At 48.3% G+C, this 2,500-nt stretch overlaps 1 protein-coding gene across 5 annotated transcripts in view; it reads left to right on the forward strand.

Annotated features, from left to right (window-relative positions):
* Window positions 1–2,500, forward strand: part of LOC101165486 (discoidin domain-containing receptor 2) — a 33,040-nt gene that overhangs the window by 15,018 nt on the left and 15,522 nt on the right. For all 5 annotated transcript variants that reach the window (XM_023958819.1, XM_023958820.1, XM_023958821.1 and 2 more), the window contains exons 2-8: window positions 95–193; window positions 298–400; window positions 823–898; window positions 1,183–1,335; window positions 1,674–1,821; window positions 1,908–2,013; window positions 2,094–2,283. In XM_023958819.1, the coding sequence (XP_023814587.1) occupies window positions 133–193; window positions 298–400; window positions 823–898; window positions 1,183–1,335; window positions 1,674–1,821; window positions 1,908–2,013; window positions 2,094–2,283 (837 nt within the window). In that variant the 5' untranslated portion in view covers window positions 95–132. The remainder of the gene's footprint in view (window positions 1–94; window positions 194–297; window positions 401–822; window positions 899–1,182; window positions 1,336–1,673; window positions 1,822–1,907; window positions 2,014–2,093; window positions 2,284–2,500) is intronic.

The raw sequence follows: 2,500 nt of genomic DNA on the forward strand, positions 1-2,500 counted from the left end.
TGAATGGATGGATGGATGGATGGATAGATATGTCAGATTTGCTGCACCATCAGAGCTTCATACTGTGTTTTTAATTCCGTTGTTTGTCTCCTAGAGATGTAGCGTACACGTCGGTCAGACCTGTGGACCATCATGCTCCTCTTCCTGCTGCTGATCCTTCAAACTTCAGCAGCTGTCGGACAGATCGATCCAGGTAGCCTCACCTGCTGATGTGATTCTCATCTGAACGTGTCAGGCAGTCCAGTTAGCGGTTGTATGTGCAGAATCAGTTAAAAGGGAGTTCTACGTCTGTGTCAGGACACTGCCGCTTCCCTTTGGGCATGGAGGATGGACGGGTCAAAGACAAAGACATCACAGCATCCAGTAAATGGTACGAGACCACAGGCCCGCAGTTCGCCAGGTGGGTATCACTTTAAACCATGCTACTAAGTACTGAGTCAAGATCAAGTGTTTTTCAAATTCTAAATATAGTGAATGGCAGTTTTCTGACTCAAAGAAGAGTCTGCTCCTCAAGCTCCTTTGGGACCAGTGGTTTCTCTCAGGGAAGCTGCAGTTTAGATGAATGGAAAACCCAAATGCCAAAGAGGAATAAGGGGATGAAATTCCTCATAGTACTCCTAAGTGATCATTCATTCATGAGTATCAGCTACTGCTGCATCAAGTGCTGCAGGATGAACCAGCAGCAGGTTTTGTGTTTGAGTCTGAACACGTTCATCCTTCAGCGCTCTGTCTGCCAGATGTGCACATGTCAGACTCAGCCGGTACGTTTCTGCTCCCAGCCTTCCCATCGACCTCTGAAGATGTTCTGTTTCCTCTCCTCAGGCTGAACCGTGAGGACGGAGACGGAGCCTGGTGCCCTGAAGGACAGCTGCAGCATTCAGACACTCAGTACCTGCAGGTCTGTGTCTCTTTAAAGACAAACCCTGCAGATGCAGAGTCATATCCTTCACTATTTTATAGGATAGCTGTATAAAAATGGTTGGTGGGAGTGATTCTGTGTTTTACAATATCCTTTAAAGTCTGATGTCACTTAAACGTCAATATTTGCTGTGCACAGCTTGACCTGCATCAGGAGTCTCAGCTCAGAGCTCGTTTTTGTGTTGGAAGAATGTGAGGATGAGGCTGCTGAGTGGAACAGGAGGAAGAGCAGAGCATGAGCTTCTGTCTGTGTTTTCGTTTCAGGTGGACCTGAGCGTGCTCACCTTCCTCACGCTGGTCGGGACTCAGGGCCGCTACGCCAGAGGCCTGGGGAAGGAGTTTGCCCGAGCGTACCGCCTCAACTACAGCAGAGACGGGCTGACGTGGAAGGCGTGGAAAAACCGTCAGGGAAACACGGTGAGGGACCCCAACACTAAAGAGCAGGAAGACGAAGGTCCAGGAAGGGCAGCGTGAGCCGTGGAGCCAAGGAGGAGAAGAGTTTCCTCTCATTTTTCCACCAGAGTTTATCATTATGTAGAATTCTATCATAGGAAATGACATGAAACCAAACGCTTCCTTTTGGCCTTAAAGAGCTCTGCTAAAGATGTTTTTTCATCTGGTAGTTTTTATGTCTTGTCTATCATTTTAGAACTAAAAAACTAGCTGTTACATTTCTAAATTTTACTCTGTTTTGTGGAGAGTGTGGGGCGTCTTTCCTCTCATCATGCGTATATTTCATTTGTGGCATCATGCAGGTGATAGAGGGAAACAAAAACACCTATGCCATAGTCTACAAAGAGCTTCATCCCTCCATCATCGCCCGCTATGTGCGCCTCATCCCAGTCACAGAGCTGTCCTCCACCGTCTGCATGCGGGTTGAGCTGTACGGCTGTCCCTGGCATGGTAGGACCCACGGCTGACGGAGGCTCAGAGCCTCCTCTTCATCACTGCACGCTTTCATGCTCCATGAAAATGTAACGTTTTTGCAGACGGGCTGATTTCATACAGCGCCCCTGAAGGTCAGCTCATGATGCCCCCCGGTTATCCCCCCGCCAGCCTGAATGACTCTATTTATGACGGAACGCATGAGAGAAGGCCAGTCCCCGCCCTGATTCTGCTGTAACTGCAGCTTCCTCGCTCTCGTGCACGAGACTCATGCACGTCTTACCCAACAGGAAGCTGTTCGGGGGGCTCGGCCAGCTGACGGACGGCGTGGTAGGCATGGACGACTTCCTGTTGACCCACGAGAAGCAGGTGTGGTCCGGGTACGACTACCTGGGCTGGAGGAACGACTCGCAGGGAACTCAGGGTCACGTGGAGATGGAGTTTGTGTTCGACAGGCAGAGGAACTTCACCTCCATGAAGGTTCGTCTTCCTGCTTCATTTCGTCTGAGGGATTTTTTTGAAAATGCTGCAAAAAAAGAAAAATCCTTTCAGAAAATACAAAATAAAGCCAATAAGTGCTTTTCACAGCGCCCCTATATAAAGTACAGGATCTATAGAGTGAGATTTACGCTTTAATTGATATAATTTTGAAAAGTTTTTTATGGTATTCATTAGGAGTGAAAAAAGACAAGAAAGG

Source organism: Oryzias latipes, chromosome 9 (assembly GCF_002234675.1).
Source record: "Oryzias latipes chromosome 9, ASM223467v1".
NCBI classification, from domain to species: Eukaryota; Metazoa; Chordata; class Actinopteri; order Beloniformes; family Adrianichthyidae; genus Oryzias; species Oryzias latipes.